Source organism: Mustela putorius, unplaced genomic scaffold (assembly GCF_011764305.1).
Source record: "Mustela putorius furo isolate JIRA1106 unplaced genomic scaffold, ASM1176430v1.1 tig00537227_pilon_pilon_pilon, whole genome shotgun sequence".
Lineage (NCBI taxonomy): Eukaryota > Metazoa > Chordata > Mammalia > Carnivora > Mustelidae > Mustela > Mustela putorius.
Window position 1 is genome coordinate 22,043,330 of NW_025422368.1, and position 24,126 is coordinate 22,067,455.

General features: G+C 36.3%; 1 protein-coding gene across 12 annotated transcripts in view; it reads right to left on the reverse strand.

The window, feature by feature from the left end:
- Positions 1-221: 221 nt before the first annotated feature.
- The window catches only part of LMNTD1 (lamin tail domain containing 1), a 492,088-nt gene continuing 468,183 nt past the window's right edge, over positions 222-24,126 (reverse strand). For 9 of the 12 annotated variants that reach the window (XM_045073010.1, XM_045073009.1, XM_045073011.1 and 6 more), the window contains 3 exons: positions 7,780-7,884; positions 6,706-6,776; positions 222-2,124 (listed from right to left, as the gene is read on the reverse strand). In XM_045073010.1, coding sequence (XP_044928945.1) covers positions 7,780-7,884 — 105 coding nt within the window. In that variant the 3' untranslated portion in view covers positions 222-2,124; positions 6,706-6,776. Of the gene's footprint in view, positions 2,125-6,705; positions 6,777-7,779; positions 7,885-20,342; positions 20,442-24,126 lie in introns of those variants that run through there. The other 3 variants (XM_045073015.1, XM_045073013.1, XM_045073016.1) reach the window with 2 other exon arrangements.

Genomic DNA, 24,126 nt, shown 5'->3' on the forward strand with positions numbered 1-24,126 from the left:
TGTTCATATCAGGGAAATAATTGAAAACACCTGAAGCTTACATGCCACTTCCTTCATGTGTTTCTATCCAAGTCTTTGAGGAAAAGAGGTTGGAAGTCTAATATGGGTGAGATAGCTTATTGGCTATAGTTATCAGAGACCTTTTGGTTGTATGTTTATACTCCCAATGTAAACATGATAATCTCAAAGGGAGACAGCTGGAAGAAACTGTAAACCATGAATTAAGTTAACTTTTATTGTATACTCTCTGGTGCCCTTGTAGTCTCCTCATAATGCCATGACTACAGAGTTTCCATGGTAACCATGAAAAAGACAGCACAGCCTACACATTTAGCCAACATATGATTGATTCAAAGATCATATTTAATGGTTCAAAGTAGTATAAGGTATTATTGACAATTTTCCAAAAATGTTCAAGTCTATTCCTAATGTCCAAAGAATGAGAAACTATTGTGATTAGTGTGGCCTGGTAACAAGAAAATATTTATGTTGCATCACTATGCAGGGGTTAATGTGAACCCCTTTTGTATTATGTCTTTTCAGATGCTTTACACAGGCATATGATGTTTACTTTTTGCCTTGGAAATAATAATAAAATACTCCATTAAAGGCATTTTAAAATCATTTTAACTATTTTTAAGTGGACAATTCAATAGCATTGAGTACATTCACAGTATTGTGCAATCATCATCACTATTTCTAGAACTTTTTCATCATCCCAAATATAGATTCTATACCCATTAAATAATAACTCCCCATTCCCTCCTTCCTCCAGTCCCTTGTAAATTATATTATATTTGCCACTTATATAAATTTGTGTATTCTGTGTACCTCAGATGAATGGAATCATAGAATATTTGTCCTTTGTGTCTGGCTTATTTAACTTAGAATTAACATTTTTAAGGTTTACCCATGTTGTAGCATATATTAGAATTTCATCTTTTAATGAATGAATAATATTGTTATATTGTATATGCCACATTTAAATAATTCATTCATCTGTTGATGGACACTTGCATTGTTTCCACCTTTTGACTATTGGGAATAATGCTGCTATGAACATTGGTATCCCAGTATATGTTTGAGTCCCTTGGTATATGACTTTTAAAAAATGAAGCATTTTTAGATTTTGGTGTTTGGATGTAATAAAACAAAATTCAGTGTCACCACTGGATAGGTTTTGGGGTTATTTTGCTTTTCTCTATTTTTTTTTAAACAGATACTGGGAAAATTCCTTACTTTTCTCTCTCTTCACATTACAGGACTATATGTGTCCCATCTTTCTTCATATGCTATATAAATACACATAAATCAATGTAAGTTAAATTAAGTAGGTTTACATGATATAGATTGGATGTATTTCTCAGAGACTGAAGCAATCATGCCTTCTGACTACGCAGAGTCAACATTACAAATGAGCAAATTTCATTATTTTTCAAATTCTATTCTTGTGATGGGTATAGAATAAGATTGTTAAAGAATAATGAATAAGAATGGTTGAAAAACAAGTGCTCTACCAGATAATTTAGTTGAAACGCTCTTGGCATTTTGCATCCATGGGATTTTGTACATAATATTGCAGCTAAAAGACACTATTTTTGATGAATTTGAGGTAACTGTAGGCAATTTTAAGAACTCCCAACTAGTTACAACATGGAAACTTCAACTACTACTTCCAGTTATTAGAAAGCTCAATTAATCCATGTTTTAATGAGATAGAGCAGCTTGCAAGTGTAAAGAATCAGACAGACCACAGGTTCAGAATTCCTGAAACATGCTCTTGGAAAATTCTTCTGCTGAAATGGTGGAATAGTAGACTTAACAGCTGGGCAGGTTAGAACAGAAATTAGTGGTGGGGGAACATCATGTGTATAAAGTGAAGACTGGGGTGGTTTTCCTTTTGACCTGTGTTTCTCTTCTTAACAGCCTAGAAAAAAAAAATGGTTTAACTTGACCACAAACTCTTATTTCCTTCTTTAAGAAATGGTTACTGCAAAGTCTGGAGGAATTATCTTTTCAAAAAGAAAGCATTTTCTTGCTTGCAGCTGGCTTCCTGTGCTTTGCAGAAGGCTGGCTCTGACATGTTGGGCATCCTTGTATTCTCTAGATTTGGATGTTATTGTCCTGAACAAAAAAATAAAAGGACAATGCATGGTGAAATATAACACAGACTGTTAATATGCTGAAATCATTGTAGAATATAAAGTTGAGATATTTAGAATTTTTCATTTATCTTAATCTTAAATTAAGAGTATAGTGGGAAAATAGCAGATCATGAACATGGGTGAAGGACAATAACAGGGAGGAAATTATTCTGTGATACCTCAGCCTTTGCCGAATGAAAGGACTATTCATTTTTTTCTCTTTTGTAAATCAACTCTGCAACACGTGTGCTTGTTTAGGTTACAGTTTTAATGATGATTTAGGATGTAGAGGGCTCTTTGATTGTTAAGCAAAATAGCTATTTCATTAGCTGGTCATGGATATCGTTCACTTCTATGAAGATCAAAATTGTTCTGAAGCAACTAGTCTAATGGCCCAGTTTGAAATGTTCATGATAGTGCTTGAACAGTACCTAACTATCTTTTCCATTAAATGTCTAAGATCTTCCCTGGATTTAAAATGTACCAGGTAATAAACATAAAAACATAATAAAAAGAGGAATGTTTCCTTTCTCTTTGTGTGCAACTGCTTGAGTCTTTCTCAGGGATTTTAGCAGGAGACCTTAACAGTCTGAGATGTTTATGTTCTATGCTTCCTTTACAGAAATGGAACTGGAGACCTTTGCACAGGCATCTAGTTTTCTTTAAACTCTGGAACACCTCTAATCTCACATGGCAGAGAGTCTAGATTGCAGGTTTTTTTTTTTTTTTCTCCTCCCTTACAACCTAATTGTGACACTGTGAGGTTAGGCTGGGGAGAGAGTGAACACTGTGGCTGAAAAACTTTGAAAGAAGGATGTTGGGGGAAACAATATTCATAAAATTTCAACTGATGAATTTTGGAAACATAGCACTTTGAGGGCTGAGAGGAGAAATATATTAATAAATAAATGGCAGGAATATATAGCAAAATATAGATAAAAAAATTTGACACCAGAAAATTTAACCATTAGACTTTTCAAGCTTCTTCAGGAGTGTTTCATATCAAAGAGTATTAAATATTAGTCCCTCTTTCTGGGCTGTTAAGTACTGACTCATTGCTCACAAAAAGTGGCCCCAAGTGGAGAAATTGTTATGGAAGGTTCTTGTCAGTGTTGCAAAAAAGGATCCTTGGAGGACTAGAAGGACACCTCATGTTTGGGTTGTCCAGTTTGGGCCATTCAGAACCCTAAGTGATGTGTGAACACAGCTTAGTATATGAAAGGACTTTATCACCAGTACTCTGATAAGAATGCCTCTTAGGTATAAGCACTTTGACCAATTATGAATTTAGTATCTTATGTTTGGAGTTTTGGTGCTTTCTTCCCAGGTCCTAAGCAATCAGATACTCTTGAGGACAGTGCTAGTGATAGGTAACAAATTCTACTTCTGCCCCTCCTCTTTCTTCCCTCTCTATTCTCTATCCTAGATTCTTCCATGTCTCTTAGTAAGTCTGAGAGTTCCTAGGGCATGTGGCAGACACAGGAAAATTGCCTGGCCTTTCCAGAGTTCTTTAACTCTAACTCACAGAATTTTTTTTTTTTTTTCTTTTGGTGGCTTCTGTGGCATCACCCACCTACACTGCCCGTTAGTCATACAGTAAAACTCCCACACAATCCTTGCAAAGTACTGAGCAAGAACATTTGAGAACTGTGACTCCAAGTAAAACTGTGTGGTTTTAATCAGTTATAGCACAGAGATGTGATTAGCAGTCAAAGAGCCCTGAGAATGACTTTACTTTGCTGTTTGTACCAATAATTAGCACTCTGTTAAATTAGCAGTTTTGGAAATAAGACCTGCATCTTTTTGTTATATGGAGCAGTCGAGATTCTGATAGCCAACTCCTTTTTTTGTGAATAAAAATGTCTCTTTTCTATTCCTACTTCTTAATATGTGTTATTTTTTCCTTTGAGACGAGTAGGTAGGTAATAAGATAAAGATAACATAGGGAGGGGGGGGGTGAGGGACAGAAGAAGAGAGAGAGACAGAATCCTAAGCAGTCTCTGTGCTAGGGGCACAGAGTCTGACATGGGGCTCAACCTCCCAACCCTGAGATCATGACCTGAGCTGAAATCATGAGTCAGACACTTTACCAACTGAGCCACCCAGGCACGCCAAGACAAAGATAATCTTAATGCTGGCTTGCGAGGATTCTAGTCTTAGCTCTGTCACTTACTATCTAAGTGACTTTAGGCAAATCACTGACTCTCTCTGAGCTAAAGTGTTTTCAATTATACAAGGGAGATAATATCAGCCTTACCTACTTCATAGGCTTAAACAAGATAATGTGAAAACCATGAAATGCTATATGAGTGTATAGCATTATAAATCACCAAGGAAAGGTCATGAATATAAAAGAGAACTAAAAGATGACTTAGTTTCTGAACAATTTTCCATGAGTAGACATGCTAGACTCAGAGCTGACTACCATATAAAAGTTATTCACTGACAGATAAAATTTATTTTTAATTTTTTAAATTTTTAAAAGATTTTATTTATTTATTTGACAGACAGAGATCACAAGTAGGCTGAGAGACAGGCATAGAGAGACGAGAGACGAGGAAGCAGGCTCCCCGCTGAGCAGAGAGCCCGATGTAGGGCTCGATGTAGGGCTCGATCCCAGGACCCTGGGATTATGACCTGAGCCGAAGGCAGAGGCTTTAACCCACTGAGCCACCCAGGTGCCCCTGACAGATAAAATTTTGTTCCCAATAAAGTCTTCAGAAATATTCTGAGGCCACATTGATGGTCAACCCTAAATATACCACGAGATGGGGGTGGAGGCTCTGAGAAGATAGAAGTAAGGCATCTTAAGGCATCTGGAACTTTTCAAAACAGGGAAACAGGGTGGTTAAAAAAAAAAAAAATCAAACCTACCAAAGAATCTCCCACAGAGAGGAATCAATGAACAAATTTGTGACCATGGAAGTTAAGCAAAATTATAATCAAAGAAGACAAACAAAAGCTAAAGCTAAAAAGCTTTGCCAAAATTATGTTATTCAATATCCAATGAGAGGATTCAAAGCATTTTTTTCCCAACCAAACCCAACAACAAAAAATTCCCTGTTTTTATATATAATAACATGTCCCCTTTCCCGGTTACAGAAATGAAAGGTAATTGAATTGCAGAAGTGCTGGCTGCCAGTGTCTGGGGTCGTTTGCAGATGCCCTTCTTTGCAGTTCGACTACACTCGGCTTGCTCATGGTTATCCTACCGGGAGGAAATGCGTCCCAGTGAAGGTAGACCTCTGAGAGCAGCAATTACATCGGTGGGACTACAGCTGGATTCTCCAGTTCTTTACAGTTGAAACACCTTAGATTTCATTTTGGCTCTGTGGTTGATTATGAGGTAAATTTTGGTTAACTTGTCTCTACAGACTTCAGTTTCTTTTGCTGTAAAATGATGTGGTTGAATAAAATCTCTTTACATTCCCAATGTCCTATAGGAAATGTTTAAGAAAGCTTCTCAGAAGAACAGGGAGTCTGTGGCCATCACATTTTTACAAAGTTGGAAGCTCAAGGGTAATGATATGACAAATATAGAGAGTGGACTTTAACAGTAGGTGACATTCAGAAAAGTAGAAGATGAGGATTAGGGAAAATCTAGGGAGGGACAAACCAAAAGAAATTGGGACAAACGGGAAATCTAAGAAAACTTCAAGGTTGGTACACAGAGGTAAGGGGCACCATGAAAGGCCAACAGTGTGTCTGGAGTGGTAAAATTAAGTCATTTGTGCCAGTGGAGTCTAGCACATTAACAAGTTAGGGATCAGGTGGCTATAGCTTTATTCTTAAACCAAGGAATAAACCTAAAGCCTACTCAGGAAAAAGAGTAAGAAAACATGTAAATAGATCAGTTACGGACTAGGGCAACAAAGGATATAAACTAGAGAAGGATAATAAACAAAAGGAATCCTTGACCAAAAAAATCACTGTGTCATCAGCTCTTCGGGGAATAGTGTGAACAGAACCACTAATGAAACGGAAAGCCATTGAGATCTTCCTCAGTCACTTAGATGTTAATACCATGAAGCAGATGAAGTAATATAGGAAGTGACTGATTAAATGATGCGGGTCATTTATCAACTGAGTAACAGAGGTCAGATTTCCTAATTCTCCCTTTCATTGCTATGTAAGAGATACACAATGACAGAGCATCTGCAGTCTCTTTAACTGGAATAAATTCTGTTAAACTGTTAATAATGTGTTGCTCATAAAAACTAAAATGTATTGGTATAGTTGCAGAATTGTTTTTGGGCATTTGAATCAGTTAGACTCTGGAGTCTAATTGCTCTTACTTATCCACCAAAAGGATAGCATGAGGATATAGGGCAAAAAGTAAAGATGTGGTATTTCTTTCTTTCCCATTCTTGGACAGTTTATCATACAACAAGGGAAGCAAATGATGGATCCAAAAGCAACATAAATATTTAACAGAAAATTAATGACTAAAGAACATATGAGAACAATCTATGTACTGATGACTCTGAAAGATGTATGTGGAAATTATTTTAGTCTACTTATTTTTCAGCAGAGAAGGCAAATTTGCAATACTGTTGCTTACCTTTAAAAAAGTTGAGTTGAGGTGATTGTCTACTTGCTTTTGTAACTCAGATGTCATATTTTTCTTGGTCCCTGTGAAGTCCCCCCAAAGAAGAGAGATTGAGAATCCAATATTCCAAGCATTGAGTTTTTCACAATAAAACAAATCCTGAGATAGGTTCTGAACAAAATAACTTTCTTTCATTTGAAGGAGATGTCTAAGGTTTAAGGACATTTATTTAATGGTAGCTTTAAACAAAGGGTTTAAAAACCACTTGAGACAAACCATAAGTGACTCTTAATCTCACAAAACAAACTGAGGGTTGCTGGGGGGAGGGAGTTTGGGAGAAGGGGGTGGGATTATGGACATTGGGGAGGGTATGTGCTTTCGTGAGTGCTGTGAAGTGTGTAAACCTGGTGATTCACAGACCTGTACCCCTGGGGATAAAAATATATGTTTATAAAAAATAAAAAAATTAATTTAAAAAAAAACACTTGATAAGTAATATTTGTCTATTAAGTTCAACTTTTCAGTGCATAATTTCTAAAAGAAACCTTATATTTCAAGACATAATTAACCAAAACTTTGAGAAAAGAAATAACTATCTGAAATATACATATTTAAAAACCGAGGCTGCAGGGTAATTTTACCAGTCTTTAAAATCCCTTAACTTCTCTATTTTCTACACTTACAGCTGCCAAAAGGATGAAGCAGTTAGTGAAGGGAGGCATCACGAGGGATGCGTGAGATGGTGTGTGGACTTCTAGAAGCAGATGCTTAGCCTGCCAGTTTAGTCACCTTCACCCTGGTGATGAGTGAGGTGACAGATATGGTGGCCTCCCTCACTCCTGTATGCTTAGGCAGGGATTGAAAGTCACTTTATTTAAATATAACTTCTACACAGAAAACTAGAGTATCAAATTGAAATAGTGCTCAGTCAAATAATGTGAAATACAAGTGACTTCTAGCCCAGAAATGAGATGGGGTTTTCTCTCTTTCAAAATAAAAGATAAGAAGGCACAATAATATTCGAGATGTAGACAATAACAAGCTCCTCTGGAAAAAACAACTACAGGAAAAGCAACTCAGTCATACCTAACCCTTTCTGTTTCTCTGAAAGCGCAGAAGAATTATCAAGTTACAGTCCCAGTATTTGATTACAAAGAAATAATATCCAGAGGCTGGATGTGAAGATGTGATCTGAAAGAAAGATGAACGAAATTGCAGGGTGTTTCGGTTTAAACACACTGATTCTCTTTGTCACTAATAGGTTTCTGAATCCAATGAGTCAGCGTGATATTTGGCTCATCACAGTGTAAACTTTCTGAATAGTAAGTTATGGACCTGGAGTATAAATAGGCTTCTAAGATATTTTCCATACTAGAGACAGTGGCTCAGATATAATAAGAATCCAGCTCACCACTTCTCATCTTCTGGTACAATGTGTTGTCATGAAGCAAACCTTGTAACTGTTTTCTGAATGCCCTTCCAAACTCAGTAGCCTGAGGACGGAGGCCTTTGCCTTGCACCCTGGAAGCTTGTTCTTCAGGAAGCAAAGTACTGTGTTTTATTTAAAAAAAATATATATATATATTTATTTATTTATCTGAGAGAGAGAGGGTAGAGGGAGAGAGAGAGAGAATCTCAAGCAGATTCCCTGCCGAGTATAGAGCCCCACGGGGGTCTCCACCCAAGATCATGACCGTCGCCAAAACCAAGAGTCAGGTGCTTAACAGACTGAGCCAGTCAGGTGCCCCCCAAATACTGTATTTTAGAGCTAAAAACACTTATATGATAATAAGAAAGTTCCCACCCATAATTTCTTGAAATTTAATGACAGAATTGTCAATAGCAGTGGTGTTTGTTTCCATTTTGTTGGGTGATGGCAATTTCTTTTCTTTTTTTTTTTTTTAAAGATTTTATTTATTTATTTGACAGAGAGAGATCACAAGTAGACAGAGAGGCAAGCAGAGAGAGAGAGAGAGAGAGAGGGAAGCAGGCTCCCTGCTGAGCAGAGAGCCCAAAGCAGGATTTGATACCAGGACCCTGAGATCATGACCTGAGCAGTGGCTTAACGCACTGAGCCACCCAGGTGCCCCATCAATGGTGATTTAAACCTGGTAACTTTAATCTTAGAATACTCTGACTTCCTGAAATAATATTGCTTACTTGTGTGAAGAAATGGTTTACTAATGACATATATTTCCACAAATGACATTATAATTGTTCTTAAGTAAATGCAAATTAAAATACTTCTGCTTTGTAATGTTGGATTGTTTTGAAACAAGAGATCTAGTCATGAAATTACTCAATTATTCTGTTATTAGGGCTAATATTTTGGAATTCTTTGTATGATCATTAAAAAACTTTCATTTCACCTATAAGAACAGATATATAAAAGGTTTTAATTATCTATTTTATAGAAAAAAGTCTTGTAGGAATATGGTGATGTTACAATTTAAATTTTCTGAAAGCAAGCAACAGTAGAGAAAAATCATTACCCTGGAATACATAATGTAATTTTCCTTTATAAAAAAGTTCCTGATATTTTGGTGCTATTATTTTGATAAGAAAAAATGGACAGAGACTCTTGACAGTTTTCAGTGTTCCTTCAACTATTTTCTACTCAGTCTGATTACAAGAGGTTCAAATAATTGCCCTTTTCTATTCTAAAAGATTCTAAAGGATAGTCAGATTCTCCCCTATATATTGGTTCATACAATTTCTTTTTGTTTAAATTTTTTATTTCTTTTCAGTGTAACAGTATTCATTGTTTTTGCACCACACCCAGTGCTCCATGCAATACGTGCCCTCTCTAATACTCACCACCTGATTCCCCCAACCTCCCACCCCCGCCCTTTCAAAACCCTCAGATTGTTTTTCAGAGTCCATAGTCTCTCATGGTTCACCTCCCCTTCCAATTACCCTCAACTCCCTTCTCCTCTCCATCTCCCCTTGTCCTCCATGCTATTTGTTATGCTCCACAAATAAGTGAAACCATATGATAATTGACTCTCTCTGCTTGACTTATTTCACTCAGCATAATCTCTTCCAGTCCCGTCCATGTTGCTACAAAAGTTGGGTATTTGTCCTTTCTGATGGAGGCATAATACTCCATAGTGTATATGGACCACATCTTCCTTATCCATTCGTCCGTTGAAGGGCATCTTGGTTCTTTCCACAGTTTGGCGACCATGGCCATTGCTGCTATAAACATTGGGGTACAGATGGCCCTTCTTTTCACGACATCTGTATCCTTGGGGTAAATACCCAGGAGTGCAATTGCAGGGTCATAGGGAAGCTCTATTTTTAATTTCTTGAGGAATCTCCACACTGTTTTCCAAAGTGGCTGCACCAACTTGCATTCCCACCAACAGTGTAAGAGGGTTCCCCTTTCTCCACATCCTCTCCAACACATGTTTTTTCTTGTCTTGCTAATTTTGGCCATTCTAACTGGTGTAAGGTGATATCTTGATGTGGTTTTAATTTGAATCTCCCTGATGGTTAGTGAAGATGAACATTTTTTTCATGTGTGGTTCATAAAATTTCTAATTATATTATTGATTAGTACTGTCATCTGTCATACACACATACATACATATGTACATATAAGTAAGGTAAAAATCAGAGAGATGTGACATTCAACTTTCCAAGTTTATAATCTGATAAATGTAAATACTGCAACACAGGTATAAACATCAATAAAGAGAACAAAGTACTTACATGGAGGATACTTAATGACAATCTATTTCAAACTTATATATATATATTTTTAAAGATTTATTTATTTATTTATTTATTTGACAGACAGAGATCACAAGTAGGCAGAGAGGCAGGCAGAGGGGGGGGGGAAGCCGGCTCTCTGCCAAGCAGAGAGCCCGATGTGGGGGTTGATTGATCGCAGGACCCTGGGATCACGACCTGAGCCAAAGGCAGAGGTTTTAACCCAATGAGCCATCCAGGTACCCCTCAAACTTATATTTTTTTCCTTTTGTCACTGTTATGGCTTGGAAACATATTCTATGGAAAAAAATACCTTGATCCCAGCCAGATAAGCCAGACCTATTGGACTGTAATGAGTACTTGGCCACAGTCCAACTAAAGTTAAAAACCATAAATGTGATCTTAAGATGTATAGAGCTTACAGTAGTAAGGTTTTAAAAGTTTAATTCTTGCGTATTATCTAAGATCTGGTTCCATTTGTTTATAATAGATAAACTTTTATTCTGTGTCTCTGTAGCCTTCAGAAACAAGGGAACATTATTATTATTGTTATTATCATTATTATTATCATCATTATTATAACATTTGTATGGAAGACAGTAGCAGCTGTAGAGTGTACAATTAAAATGAATCCCACTAAAGGGTGCAATATGGACCACAGATGATAGGTGAAGTGTATCGGACAGCATGCAAATAAAATACATTAAACAGCACACACACACTGTCAGCTTAAAAAATGTCGGTTGGATACTACCTTCACTTTATTTCCTGCCATTTAACTTGAATTACAGAAGACTGACAAAATTGTCCACAATCGGTAAACTAACCTCAGCAGGAAGAAAGCGAATTCTCTCTAGATCTAGGAGGAACAGTGGCAACACAATGCAAACACGTCTGCTTTGTCAAAGGTTAGCCTTCCTAAGAACACCTCCTTTGTGCAGCACTCAAGTCTTGCCTCTGTGCGCTAATAGCTCCAAGGGCACACCACATTCTATCAGATGTCTTTCTTATTGATTTTCTTCAAATTTTTATTGTCAAAAATTTGAAATATAAAGAAAACATGAAAGCAAAATACAACCAAATCCATATATCTATCACCTAGATTCAATAGTTAATATTTTGCCACATTTGTATTATTTATTTATGCTTATACCGCCAAACCATTGAAAAGTCAGATTTCTGTATGAATCTAAGAATGACCAATATAACCACAACACAAACAACACAATTAGCAACCCAAGGAAAGAAAAATGATTTATAATATCTAATATTCATTCTATATTTAATGTACTTAATTGTCTTTTCTAGCTGTGACTTTTGTGTGTTTCAACCAATAGTTTAAATGAAACTAAATGGTAGTGATATGGTGTGGGCCATCTGGTTTAGAAACAACTTAACAATGGCTTAAACAAAATTATTTCTCCTTCATTTAGTTTGTAGATGTGCTGATAAAGGGCATTTAATGTGGCTTTTCCATCCTGACATCCAACACACAGTTTTACCTTTGGTTTGAAAGATAGCAGCTGCAACCAGTTATTGTGGCACAGAGGAGACACAGGGAAGTACAACTCCAAGGGCACAATCCAGATGTTGTATACATAATTTCTGTTCACATTCTGCTCTACAGAATATCTATACATGGGTGCTTTCTAGTTGAGGTAGAGGCTGGCTTAAAAAGGCAAAGCTGTCATCATCAAGACAGCATGCAACTGGCACAAAAACAGACACATTGATCAATGGAACAGAATAGAAATCCCAGAAATAGACCCTCAACTCTATGGTTAAATAATCTTCAACAAAGCAGGAAAGAATGTCCAATGGAAAAAAGACAGCCTCTTCAACAAATGGTAGTGGGAAAATTGGAGAGCCACATGCAGAAAAATGAAAGTGGGCCATTTCCTTACACCACACACAGAAATAGACTCAAAATGGACAAAGGACGAAGGAATCCATTAAAATCCTTGAGGAGAACACAGGCAGCAACCTCTTTGACCTCAGCCGCAGCTTCTTCCTAGGAATGTCGCCAAAGGCAAGGGAAGCAAGAGCAAAAATGAACTATTGGGACTTCATCAAGATCAAAAGCTTTTGCACAGCAAAGAAAACAGTGAACAAAACCAAAAGACAACTGACAGAATGGGAGAAGATATTTGCAAACGACATATCAGATAAAGGGCTAGTGTCCAAAATCTACAAAGAGCTTAGCAAACTCAACACCCAAAGAGCAAATAATCCAATCAGGAAATGGGCAGAGGACATGAACAGACATTTCTGCAAAGAAGACATCCAGATGGCCAACAGACACATGAAAAAGTGCTCCACATCACTCGGCATCAGGGAAATACAAGTCAAAACCACAATGAGATACCACCTCACACCAGTCAGAATGGCTAAAATTAACAAGTCAAGAAATGACAGATGCTGGCGAGGATGTGGAGAAAGGGGAACCCTCCTACACTGTTGGTGGGAATGCAAGCTGGTGCAGCCACTCTGGAAAACAGCATGGAGGTTCCGCAAAAAGTTGAAAATAGAACTACTCTATGACCCAGCAATTGCACTATTGGGTATTTACCCTAAAGATACAAACGTAGTGATCCAAAGGGGCACATGCACCCGAATGTTTATAGCTGTAATGTTCACAATAGCCAAACTATGGAAAGAACCTAGATGTCCATCAACAGATGAATGGATAAAGAAGAGGTGGTATATAGACACGATGAAATACTATGCAGCCATCAAAAGACATGAAATCTTGCCATTTGCGATGATGTGGATGGAACTAGAGGGTATTATGCTTAGCAAAATAAGTCAATCGGAGAAAGACAACTATCATATGATCTCACTGATTTGAGGAAGTGGAGATGCAACGTGGGGTGTTACGGGGTAGGAAAAGAATAAATGAAACAAGATGGGCTCAGGAGGGAGACAAACCATAAGGGACTCTTAATGTCACAAAACAAACTGAGGGTGGCTGGGAGGAGGAGGTTAGGGAGAGGGTGGTGGGGTCATGGACATTGGGGAGGGTATGTGCTAACATGAGTGCTGTGAAGTGTGTAAACCTGGTGATTCACAGACCTGTACCTCTGGGGCTAATAATACATTATATGTTTATAAAAAATTTTAAAAAAAACTTTTAAAAGGGCTTTTTTCTTGGTGGCCATAGTCTACCTTTCCCTGGACCTGTACATCTTGTATCTGAAGGAACATGGTCTAGTGGCAGTAATTAACCATCTTTGCCAAAGATATTCCTAGAAATAACTAAGCTATGATAAATTATATTAAAATTAATTCCCTATACATACCAATATAATATATAAGGCTTAAACTTATTTCAGGTAAGACTATTTTTCCTCCTATACTAAATAAGTTTTGTATTATTAATACTCATTTTGAGTTCATTAATCTATTTTTTAAGATTTTTTTTTCTCCTCCCTTGTCAAGTTATTAGCTGTCAGTGCTTATTGTTATAACTGTGTTTACTGTCCTTTCTAATTTTCCTTTTTTGATGTCATCACATTTTTAAAAAGAAGAATTTTATCTAAGTATAACATATTCTTATTTAAATATAATATACATTCAGAAAAGTTCATAAGTCATAATTGCACGATGTGATAAAAATAATGAGAAAAGAGTGATACATATAAACACTATTCAGATTAAGAAGTGGAGTACTATTAGTATTCGAGATGTAGTTCTGTGCAACTTCCATTTACTACTTCCCTTTTCCTCTGAGAGATAACTACTGTGATCTCTAACACAATTGTTTAATTTTGTATGTTTTTGAATTTTATATAAATAGAATCATACAACATATATTCCTTTTTTGTCAGATGTTTTTTGCCCAATATTATGTTTATGAGATGCATTGATGTTAATTCATGTGGCAGGTAGTTCATCCACTTTCATTGCTTATGGGATTGTATCAATGTATCATTATTTATCCATTATATTGTCAATGAATAATTGGATTGCTTTATAGCTTTTGGCTATTACAAATGCAGTTGTTATGATCATTATTGTATTTGTCTTTTTTTGTTATACATATGTATATATTTGTCAGGCATATGTAATTCCTGGATAATATAAGGTAATAGGATATTTGTGTATCTTTTTTTTTTTTTTTTTGCCTTATTGCACTCCGATTTCTAGTGTAATGTTGAATAGAAGTTGTCATAAAGAAAATTCTTGTCTTTATCTGGATCTCAAGGAGGAAACTTCCTTAACTTCAAATTTGCTTTAGGAGTTTTGTACATGACACTTGTCAGATTAAGAAAATTCTTCCTAGTCCTAATTCCTAGGTTCTCCTTCATAGGTGGGTACTGAATTTTATCAAATGCTTTTTCTATATTTTTGAGATGGTTGTATAATTTTTCTCTTTTTTTCAGTTAAAATGATAAATTTACTTGATTAATTTTCAAAGCTCAAACCAACCTTGCATTCTTGAAATAAACCCACTTTGTGATATATTACCCCCAAGTAAGCCATGTGTCAAAGAAAATATCACATTGGAAATTAGAGTATATGATGAATGATAATGAAACTATGATGTATATCAGATCATAATCATAAACATGACATTCTTAAACTATCCTTTTAGTGCCTACCTTAGATTACAAAACATGCATCCTTGATTTACAAAAGACTAATATAAACTGTAACTTTTATGAGTTATTTGGCACAACATGTAATTTGAGCATTTTAACTCCTATTACTCCCCTCCCAACTTATGTGTTATTGCTATTGTTATGAGTTAAATTGTGTCCCCCAGAAAGACATGTTGAAGTCCTAAACCCTGGAACCTGTGCATGTTACCTTATTTAGAAATAGGGTCCTTGCAAATGTAGTGAAGTAAAATGAGGTCATACTAGATTAGTATCCTTTTAATGATTAGTGTCTTTATATGAAAGGGGAAATACAGACACAGATATGTAGGAGAAAAGGCCATTAAAAAATGGAGGTGGGTTTGGACTGATGTATCTAGAAGCCAACGAACACCAAGATTTGTCAGCTAAGAGGGAAGGAAGGATAATCCTCTAGAGCTTTCAGACAGTATAGCCTTTACCAACACCTTGACTTCAGACTTCTGGTCTCTAGAATTGTGAGAGAATACATTTCTGTTGTTTTAAGCCACCAAATTTGTGGTACTTTTTTACAGTAGTCCTGGGAAACTAACACAGTTGTCATGTACTTAAATTCTATATAAATTTTAGTCTCTACAAGAACATACTGGCATTGTTTGTATAGTGAATATTCATTTATGTTGTTTGACTCTTTCCATTTTTCTTCATTTCTTCCTAACTCTCTATCTATGCCTTCTAGGATTGCTTTTTTTCTTCTTGGAGTACTTCTATCAGTATTTCCTTACTGCGGGTTTGCTGTTGGTGAATTCTCTTAGTTCTGTTTGCCTGGAAATGCCTTTATTTTACCTTCACTTTCTGAAGTGTATTTTTGATAGGCATAGAATTCTAGGTTGTGGTTCTTTAAGCATCTAGCTTGAAGATATCATTCCATCAGCTTCTGACTTCTGTTATTTGGTTTTACGAAGTCTTACTATCATACACTTTGGTGGTGTTCCCTTTGGCTTTGTGTTGCTTGGGATTTGCTTTTCTTGATTTTGTGACTTGGTGTCTTTCATCAGTTTTTTGACAATTTTTGTCATTATTTCTTTACATATTACTTATGCCCAAATCTTTCTCTTCTTTTCCTAGTGGAACACAAATCATAGCTTCATTAGAACTACTTGTTCCCAATCTCTTTTTATAACCTGCTTTGTTTTTACTTTCCTTTGCCTTCCCTTCCCTTCCTAAATTTTGGAATACTTGATACTCCACAAAATTTTCAACATTGCTTCTAAAATTTTCTCTAAAATATGTATCTAACTCTATGAGATGCTTGCTTAAAAACTTTCAGTATCTCCTTTTCCATCTGACCTTCAGCAAACATTTATTAAACAACTATTATGGGGGATGCCTGGGTGGCTCAGTGGTTAAAGCCTCTGCCTTTGGCTCAAGTCATGATCTCAGTTCCTGGGATCGAGTCCTGCATCAGGCTCTCTGCTCAGCAGGAGCCTGCTTCTTCCTCTCTCTCTGCCTGCCTCTCTGCCTACTTGTGATCTCTGTCTGTCAAATAAATAAATAAAATCTTAAAAAAAAAAAAACCCACAACTATTATGGGTCATGCACTGAGTTTAGTGCAGGAGACAAAAAGGTGAGCAGTGTAATAGCTATTTCTATCCCTTCAGAGCATATAGTCCGGGAATAGAGAACATTTTTAATAGAGTGCAGTAAGTGCTTTATATGATAGGGGAAGTATAGAATGTTAAGAGAATACATATCGGGAACAAAAAGCTCATTTGGTGAAGGCCAGAAGATGGACTCTTTGGAGGTAGTGACGTATAAGAGGAAATGTTAAGAATGATTAAGATTTATCCATGTGAAGAAATGGGTGACAGAACACGTGAAGGCCAAGAGGTAGTTATGGTATGCTGGAGGAATTAAAAGAACTTCAAGATGGTTGAGGTATAGAATACAAGAGGAATGTGTAATGAGATAGGTTGGGCCAGGCTACAAGCTACACAAAAAATTTCACGGGTTTGAGCTTCATCATGAGGATAATGGGAGAAAAAGTGAAAACATTTAAGCAAGGAAATGAAAAGGTTGTTCAAGATAAATAAACAAGATTTTGTGATTAATTATAAGTGGGAGTTGAGAAAAGGAAAGGAGTAGAAAGATTCTCAGGTCCTAGGGTTTTTGAATGGCATTTGCTGAGCTATAGAGCAAATGTGGAATGATGGAGTTTGAGGGAGTGACGATGATAAGATCAATTTTGTAAATATCAGGAATGAGTTACTCATGGGGTCATCTAAGAAATTATAGGCAATTGGCCTCACGATTCAGGAATTAAGAATAGAGGGTTGGGCTAAAGATACACATTTTAGAATCTTTCCTACTCCATTTCATTTTCCCATATTGTTTTCAAAGTTCTTTTTCAAAAATAGATTTACCTATATGAGATAGCTGCTTATAAACCATCAGTGTCTCCTCCTAGCTACTTGATATAGTCTAACTCTTTCACAAAATCATGTGCAAAGACCTTTAAAATTTAGTACCCACCAAACTTTCCAGACTAACATCTCAACATATATTTTAGTTGGATACAATTTCTCACTGTTCTCTAGACACAGAGTTTATTTTTATCTCCATATGCTTTTAAAATATGCTGTTTCTTTTATTCAGAATGCTTTGTCCACTTTCTTTTCAACCTGAATAACTTCTATTCATCCTTCAATATCATAGTTCAAATACATCTCCTCTGAGTTGCCTTTTCAATTGCTCTCATGTCACCTTATAAATGTTTCTAAAACAATGTTTTTCAAAGAGCAGATCCTGTCCCATTTATTGGTTATGAAATAAAGTTAAAGGGTCATGACAGGTACTTAAAATGAAATAGAAAGAGTAGGAAATACAGACAGTTCAAAAATAAGTATTGCCTCTTGAAACTTTTGTTTCAGTTTCATATGTACATGTGTATATGTATATTGAATAATCATATAGACCATATTTCTTACTGTGGTTTATGGTCAAAGATATTTGGAAGTCATTATCCTACTACTTTTGTTGCTTTGCTAGTTGTCTTTCTCCCTAGAAAGAGGATGCCTTATTTGTTTTTGTGTCTCTCATATTTAACATTGTGATATATTATAGGCACTCTGTCATTTTTGAATAAATTGTTTATGGTAGAAAATGTTTTGCGTAGTTGTCTATGTTCTCTCCCTCTTTCATTTGTTCAGCGTTCCTTCAATTCTTCTGTTAAGGACAAGAAATAGTTTAAATTTGTTGATAGCTTATCTTGAATATGTATTCATATTAAGAGGAATGATACATTCTAGGTTTGGAAGCTATATTAAAAGTTATGGATAAATTTTCTGAGCTTCAACAGTTCAGAGTGGAAAAATTTCAGAATTTCAGGTTAGATTTGAGCTGAACAACAAAACAATACAAAATGCCACCACCACCATCAACACCCAAGTTCATGCTTCGGGGAGAGAGGGAGGAGACAAGGACCATAGAAGGAACTCTAGGGGGATTCTGCTTCTTTTTTTCCTTTTTTCTTTCTTTCTTTCTTTTTTTTTTTCATTAACCCTTTCAGTTGGGAGAGTAGACAGAGGAGTGTCTTTTGCAACTTTCTGTATTTTATAGCATTAAAAAAATTTCAAAGAAGGAAAATTTTCTAACTTGTTACTAACTTTCTTATTCTGTGAAGTGGGAATAATAATGGGACTTACAATGAGATGAAAATGTTTTAATATCTGTCATCAGATTTCTCTTAAGATAGGAGACCATACATTGACAATCTTTTGTTAAAAGTTGTGGTGATGTCTGAAGTTATGGGGTAAGTGTGCTTCTAACAGAGAAAATGAAAGCAATTATGGCAAGAGATTTGGTTGTTCATGGAAGGTAGGGCCAATGGATGCCCTCTCTCACTTGGTAGCATAGCTGAAAGGACTCTTCAGGAGAATCTATCCACAATTTTTGGCTTTTTTTTTTTTTTTTTTTTTTTGGCAGGGGGCTATGATGAAACCCTCTTTCATAACTCCGTAATTACAGTATCTTTTTATAAGTGTGTGAGTGTGTGTGTTTTAGTTTGTTGTGAACATTCAGTGTGGAAGAATCAACTTCATATCTTATTAAATCCTTTCATAATGTGTAGGCACTAAGTTAACTGCAACCTTTGTGCATTTTGTGATTTCTATCATATTAGATAAAATTTCCATATATTTTAGAAGTTCAGAACACTCCCCCAAGTTTCTGCTAATTACAATGGGATTAATTCTCAGCAGATCAAGCGATAAGTGGTAACTTTGGCAAACATCTTGCTATTATTGTTTTAGAAGCATTCTCATGTACCAACAAGTCAAAGATGGTCATGCTCACTGGAACTATTCCATAATATACCAGAGAACTTAGTCAATCTAATAACATAAGAAAATGGTAAAGGCCTTTTGAGGAAGATGGCAGAGTAGGAGGCTCCTAAGCTTACCTCGTCCCATAGATAGAACTAGATAACACCTACATCACTGCAAATTACAAGAAGACAGCCTGAAGACTGGCAGAACAAACTCCCCACAGCTAAATGTAGAGAAGAGGCCACATCATAAAGGGTAGGAAGGACAGAGACATGGTTGAGAGCCAAAGAGACTCACAGGACTTTCTCAGGAAGGGAGGGATGCCACCACTGTGAGAGGGGGGGAGAGGACCAGACCCCATACCAGGCACCTCAGGCACAGGGAACACACACAGAGAAGATGAATCCCTATAACAATTGGCTTTGAAAACAACAGGGGCCTAATAATCAGTGGGGCTTAATACCTGGAACTTAAGAAATCAGTGGCTCAGCTCTAGGATAGCTGGGAGGGTGGAGTTCCTGCCCTTATAGTGACACCATAACAAGCAGCCTTGCTAAGTTACAGCATAGAAGCAACAGTTTGAAAAATTCCTGGAATAATACAAGGAGATTTATTTGCCAATCTCAGAGCACGTGCTGGAGGGGCAGGGATCTTTGGGAGATTACTGCGAGAACAAAAGAGCTGGAAGGGGGCATTTCCTTCCCCTGTACCCCAGCCTAGATATATGGATGCCTGTGGGAATGAGTGCAGGGCCAACATTCTCCACCTAACTTGCTAAAAACATACCCCACTCCTGCACTCTTCGGTGGACCTGCCCATGCACCCATCCTCTGCAGGAGTTCTCCAAAGTGGCCAACATTCTCCTACCATAGCAGAGACAACCTTGTGAACATTGCATGTCAGTCTCCTGTGAACTTCTTCGGATCTATCCCCTTCAACCTGATGAGCTTTGGCATTTTTCCTGGGTGGCTGCAAGGGCCCACAGCAGACCAGCATGACCCTTGCCGGCACATCAGTTCATCTCCATGTTTACCTGTGAACTTCCTTCCTTCAATATGCCCTTGGCTAGAGCCCATCCAAAATGGTACAAACAGCGCCAGCAGGGACCAGGACCACTGCAGTGTGACTCTTACTGGAGAGAGAAAGATAAGGAGAGAAACCACTCCAAATGAATCCCCACAGTGGGCTGGGGTTAAATATCAGGTCTAACTATAGGCCCTGACTACCAGGAAAACCTTCTCAGGGAGCAACTCAAAAGAAACCTCAAAAGCAGTAAAATTAAGTATATCTATAAAGATCAGATAAAGGATTAACAAAATAAAAGGATGGCAAAATATAACACTATATACCTAAAATACGTTAGTGGAAGGAGCAAAGAATGTGTTGAGAATTGAGCCACCATCAATTTAATATAAACTACTATATGTATAACATGGTATATATAAACCTAATAGTAGCCACAAATCAAACCCACTCAAAAATATGGAAAAAATAAGGAGAAAAGAGTCCAAGCATATCACTAAAAAAAAGAACAAAGATGTGAGAGAAGAGAGAAAGAGAAGAAGGGAAGAGATAATTACAAAACAACCATAAAACAAGTAACAAAATGGCAATAAGTACACATACCTATCACTAATTACTCTGAATGTAAATGGACTAAATGCTCTAGTCAAAAGACTATATAGAACACACATGGATATGGATACACACGGTATGGGTAAAAAGCAAGATCTATTTATATGCTGCCTACAAGAGACTCATTTCGGACCTTAAAGACACATGCAGATTGAAAGTGAAAGGATTGAAAAAGCATTTATTACGCAAATGGAGGTGAAAAGACAGCTGGGGGAGCAATATCAGAAAAAATAGCCTTTAAAACAAAGACCATAACAACAAACAAAGGAAGACACTATGTAATTGTAAAGGGAATAATCTGACAAGAAGATATAACAATTGTAAATACTTACACCAACATGAGAACAGTCAAATATACAGAGCACCTAATAATACACATAAAGGAAGCAACAATCATAGTAGAGGACTTTAACACCTTACTTACCTGATAAATGGTATCCAAAATCTATAAGAACTTATAAAACTCAACACCCCAAAAAATAACAATCCAGTTTAAAAAAATGGGCAGAAGACATGAATAGATATTTTTCCAAAGAAGACATACAGATAGCTAGCAGACACATGAAACGATGCTCAACATCACTCAGCATCAGGGGGATATAAATCAAAACTACAATGAGACATCACCTCACACCCACCAAAGTGACTAAAATTAACCACATAGAAAACAACACGTGTTAGCAAGGATGCGGAGGAAGGGGAATCCTCTTACACTGTTGATGAGAATGCAAACTTGTGCAGCTACTCTGGAAAACACTATGGAGTCTCCTCACAAAGCTAAAAATGAACTATACTACATTCCACAATTGCACTACTGAGTATTTATCAAGGGATAAAAAAATACTGATTTGAAGGGATACATGCACCCTGATGTTTATAGCAGCATTATCAACAAGAGCCAAATAATGGAAAGAGCTCAAATGCCCACTGACTGATGAATGGATAAAGAAGTTGTGGTATATATATGCAATCGAATATTACTCAGCCATAAAAATAATAAAATCTGACCATTTGCAAAGATGTGGATGGAGCTAGAGAGTGTAATTCTAAGTGAAATAAGTGATTTCATTCATATGTGGAATTTAAGAAACAAAGCAGAGGAGCATAAGGGAAAAAAGTGAGGCAAACTGGAAAATGGATTCTAAACTATGGAGAACAAACTGATGATTATTGGAAGGGAGGTGTCAGGGGAATTAGTTAAATGGGTGTTGGGTACTAAGGAGGGGACTTGCTGTGATGAGCACTGGGTGTTATAAATAAGTGATGAATCACTAAATTCTACACTAATATTACACTGTATGTTAACTAACTGGAATTTAAATACAAACAACAACAGCAACAATAACAACAAAAGAACTGATACAACTGAACCAAAGAAACAAATATTCCATTGAGAAATGGACAGAGGACCGGAATAGATATTTTTCCAAAGAAGACATACAGATGGCCATTTGACACATGAAAGATGCTCAACATCACTCATTATCAGGGAAATGCAAAATCAAATCCACAATGAAATATCACTTCACATCTGTCAGAACAGTTAAAATGAAAAAGACAAAAAAATAACAAGTGTTGGTGAAGATGTGGAGAGAAAAGAACACTTGTGCACTGTTTGTGGGAATGCAAATTGGTGCAGCTGCTTTGGAAAACAGTATGGAAGTTCCTCAAAATTAGAATTACCATATGATCCAGTAATTTCACTACTGGATATTTGCCCAAATAAAATGAAAAAAACTAATTAAAAAAGATATACAACCCTATGTTTACTGCATTTTTTACAGTAACCAAGATATGGAAGCAACCTAAGTGTCCATCCATAGATGATTAAATAAAGAAGTGGTGTGTGTGTGTGTGTGTATGTGTGTATGTGTGTATGTGTGTGTGTGTATAATGGAATATTATTCAACCTTAAAAATGGATGACATCTGACCATTTGCAACAACATGGATGTATCTAGAGGATATAATGCTAAGTGAAATAAGTCTGTCAGAGAAAGATAAATATCATATGATTTTATTCATAGGTACAATTTCAGAAATAAAACATGTGAACAAAGAATAAAAGAGACAAAAAGAAGCTTTAAAAAATTATTATAATACCAGTATAGTTAACATACAGTGTGGTATTAGTTTCAGAAACACAATATAGTGATTCAGTAGTGCAATATATGACTCAGTGTTTATCAAGACAAATGTCGTCTTAATCTCCTTTACCAATTTCACCCATCCCCCCGTCCCACTACCCTCTGGTAACCATCTGTTAGTTCTCTATAGTTAAGAGTCTGTTTCTCAGCTTGTCCTTGTCCCCTTTTTTCATTTGTTTTGTTCCTTTTCTTCACATCCTTGCCAACACTTGTTTCTTGAATTTTGATTTTAGACATTCTGACAGGTATGCAGTGATATCTCTTTGTGGTTTTGATATGCATTTCCCTGATGATGAGTGAAGTTGAGCATCTTTTCCTGCTGCCTATCTGTATGTCTTTGTTAGGGTGATATCTGTTCATAAACAGACTCTTAAATTTCGAGAACCAACTATTGGTTGCCAGGGGGGAGGTTGTTGGGGGAGGGATGGACGAAAAAGATGAAGGGGATTATGAGTACATTTATCATGTTGGGCACTGAGTAATGCACAGATACTTAAATAATTATTTTATACATCTGAAACTAATATAACACTTTATGTTAATTGTAGTTGAATAAAAAATTGAGAAAAAGAAAATTTGAAGTCAAATTTCTTTGGGAAACAAGTTGTTTAGAATGGGTAAAATAGCGAAAACTATCATTAAATGAAGAAAAACAATTCACATACTTCTTGTGAGTCTCAAATCTAAGTTGTAATGTACTAAAGGTGTGTATCTGTGTGTATTATACATTAGATTATACATATAAATTATTGCTGAAAGAAGTCTTTAAATTTCAGGCCAAACTTACTTGACAGATGAAGAAACTAAAGCACAAAGATATAGGGTATTTAATTTTATGAAATAGAATATATTCAGGACTTTACCTCATTTTCAACATTTTACTTCTAAAAGTTACTATTTGGGGAGTGCTACCTCCAGTTATGTGTTGGTCTACTTCCACAGTGTCTTTCATACTGTGGTATAGAATTTTATGATTCGAGAGAGGTGCCTCAAAGATCACAGGGAAGGAGGGAGGGAGGAAGCAAGGAAAGATGGG